Source organism: Limulus polyphemus, unplaced genomic scaffold (assembly GCF_000517525.1).
Source record: "Limulus polyphemus unplaced genomic scaffold, Limulus_polyphemus-2.1.2 Scaffold287, whole genome shotgun sequence".
NCBI lineage: Eukaryota > Metazoa > Arthropoda > Merostomata > Xiphosura > Limulidae > Limulus > Limulus polyphemus.
In genome coordinates, this window is record NW_013665897.1 from 435,961 (window position 1) to 439,008 (window position 3,048).

The 3,048-nt window shown below is 31.8% G+C and overlaps 1 protein-coding gene across 1 annotated transcript in view; it reads left to right on the forward strand.

Moving 5' to 3' along the window:
• The first annotated feature begins 633 nt into the window (after positions 1 to 633).
• The window catches only part of LOC106457054 (NEDD8-activating enzyme E1 regulatory subunit-like), a 36,364-nt gene continuing 33,949 nt past the window's right edge, over positions 634 to 3,048 (forward strand). The window contains 2 exon segments of the mRNA XM_022382877.1: positions 634 to 658; positions 1,075 to 1,210. Of these exon segments, the coding sequence (XP_022238585.1) occupies positions 634 to 658; positions 1,075 to 1,210 (161 nt within the window).

Below are 3,048 nucleotides of genomic sequence, written 5' to 3' on the forward strand. Positions count from 1 at the left end.
GATTCGATCAAGGGGAGAGGGGTATTCGTGTAGTTAGTAACTTGATTGTTTTTTTGGAGTGAACAATAATTTGATTGGATACATTGAAACTATCTTTATTTAGACACAACATGCAAAACAGTGTGCGTACCTGCATAGGCAAGTAAGTGGACGATCACCTCTGTTAGATCATTAAAAAGTTCGAAAGCTCTCCAGTTTTCCATCTTTTAAGATGAATCTCTGCCGAACTAATAACGATAAAAGCCAAGTAGTACTATACAAAGTAAGTGTGTCTGGATTTCGAACATCACAAATTACCTATTGAATAACTTTGCGCTAAATAAAATTACAACATATTTTATTTAAATAATTTTATATTAATTTTGTATGATTGTTTATTGTAGTGTGAAGCTACACAATGGACTATGTACTCTCTGTCCACAGTGGGAAACTGAACCTCGGTTTTTAGTGTTGAAAGTTCATAAATTTGCCGCTGCGCCACTAATTCACTAATTCATTATGTGATTTTGTTTAGTTGTTTTAATTTTCATATCAATATGTTTACACACACGCGCGCGCATATATATATATATACTGGATGCTGTTCCTTTTTTCTTGGTTACTGTTTGATTGTTGTTAGGCAAAACCTACAAAATGGTCTACCTCTTCTCTGCCCAGCGTAAGTATCGAAGCCCAATTTTTAGCATTAAAAGCCCTTAGACTTACCAGCGAACCGCCGAGATCCTCGTGGTTATAAGTCCTTGAATTTCGTTATTTATTGAATTTGTATTTTTAAGGGGAAGATGCTGTTAAGCACAAAACTGCACAATGGGCCGTCTCTGCTATGGACGAAACGGGTGTCGAAATCTAATTTTTATCGCTGAGTCTAAGAGGTGCTTTGTAACATTTGTATTTATGGCAAAATTAACGCTACCTGCTGCCGTCCCTAATTTTGAACTACTGATCAAAGAGAAGATAGGCAATTAGCAACACCCCGAAGAAAAATGTATAGTATCTTATTATGTATTTCGATATAAGAGAAGTGAGCTCGCAATAAGTCCTGGTAATTTAAGTAATAATTATTAATTAAGCCAGGTTGTGAGCCTGTTAAGTATTGTCCCGACAGATGGCAGATTTGCTTTCTGTGTCGAGACAGCTATGGCTGCGTTAAAATATCAAAGTGGATATTCTCCAGACCCAGAAAAAAGTAAAAATACGACAGACAGTTGAGGTATTCTAGAAAACTATTATCTCGTTTTATTTGAATAAATAATTATGTAAAGCAAAAGCTTAAGCAAGTGTGCTATTTCAGCACGTAATAAATGGGAACACTCAACGTTTTAATACCATCATTTAAAAAATAGCGTATATTAATATTATATATTTTTTAACCTTTAGAAAGCTAACTTAAGACAAGTTGTAACAGGGCCAGATTAACACAGAACTTGAAATAAACATGTATATATATATATAGGTTATAAATTATAATGTAGTATGAAATAGATAAAAAGTGGCTATGACATTTTGGATATTGGCTGTGTTATGTTGTTCCTATTGTGTATGTGTATATATATGTGTGTGTGTGTAGGGGAGGGTGTTGAACATCATGTTATATTGTATATGTGAAACATTACAATCTCATGCATGGTAACCTTGTAAATCGTCTTGTATAAAGACATATCCCTAATAAATAGAAAAATAGCAATATAACTGCTATTTAATACATCAAAGTAACATATTTCTATGTAATGTGAAAAGTTCTTATTTGAAATTGGACAAGTGTTTAAGACTGTGCAAAGGGTGGTGTGTCAGTAAAGTAAGAGACTGAGTATGCATGGAAGAGCCCCAAAATAGTTAACAAGTATGGGATTTTTGTATGGTTTTGTATATTCATCCCTACCTTGGTTCTGTACTTTTTGACATCATCAGCCATACATCATCCTTATTTTTTTCAAAATTTTTTATTGCTTGTTTCCCCTCGTTTTTTTTTAACATTAATGAATGGCAGTCTCTATGAAGGCAACAGTATTAGTTTGTTATAATGGACATCATATGTTGAAGTAAGTGAAACACTACATGGTTTCTGCACTCCGCATGTAAAAATGCAACAGTTTGGTGTGTGAATTATTGCAACAACTTCAAACATTGGTGAGCTACAATCAGAATAATCAGTAGAACATTCGGATGTTATGCTACTCACCAGTTCTATATTTTAGCAGTGTTTTTTTTTTTGCTAAACTGAAGGTATTAATAACTTTTTAAACCTCAAAAACCTAAGTTAGGTGCTTATAAAAGTCTCTTAGATTGTTATAAGAAAGATTTGACACTATGATAAGCAATACATAATATGTGGTGGACATTTTTTCTTGGCCCATCCTTACATACTAAACACTATCATGCTTAATGATGTGACTCTGAGTAGTAGTACTATTAAGTGTTCAGTAGTATGACTAAGTAGAACAGGAATTAATGTGGTTCTTTGTATTTCTTATAAAGTTAATTGTCATTCAACATCTAAGTACTAAATTTAGTGCTATAAGTGATATAACTACAATGGGACATGACACGTATACTAAATAATGAAAGTGAACATGAAAAAAATGCAAAAATACTCCATAAGGAGGAAATATGAAATACATTTATTGTGCTTCTAATTACTTTTTCATAATAAAATGGAAAATAAAAAACCAAAAAAGTGAAAAGGAAATAATGTATATGATGTCATAACTTCCTTTTCAGTGGCTTTTTTTGTTTTTCATTTTCTATTTTATTATATAAATAATGGGAAATGTCAAAAATTTATTTTATATTCCCTTTAAGAAGTGTAGTATCTTCATTTTTGGAATTTCCTTTTTTGGCATTGAGTACAATCAGTGTCTGATACTGCTACCACTATTATCTATAGATTGTCCATAGGCCTTCTCTTTGGATCATTTTCTACTCGTGTTATTGGATTAAACAGAATATGAAACATGTTCTAATGAATTGGGAAATGTTTATTATGATTTATTGAATAAGCTATTTCCTCTCTGTAATATATATATATATATATATATATATATATATATT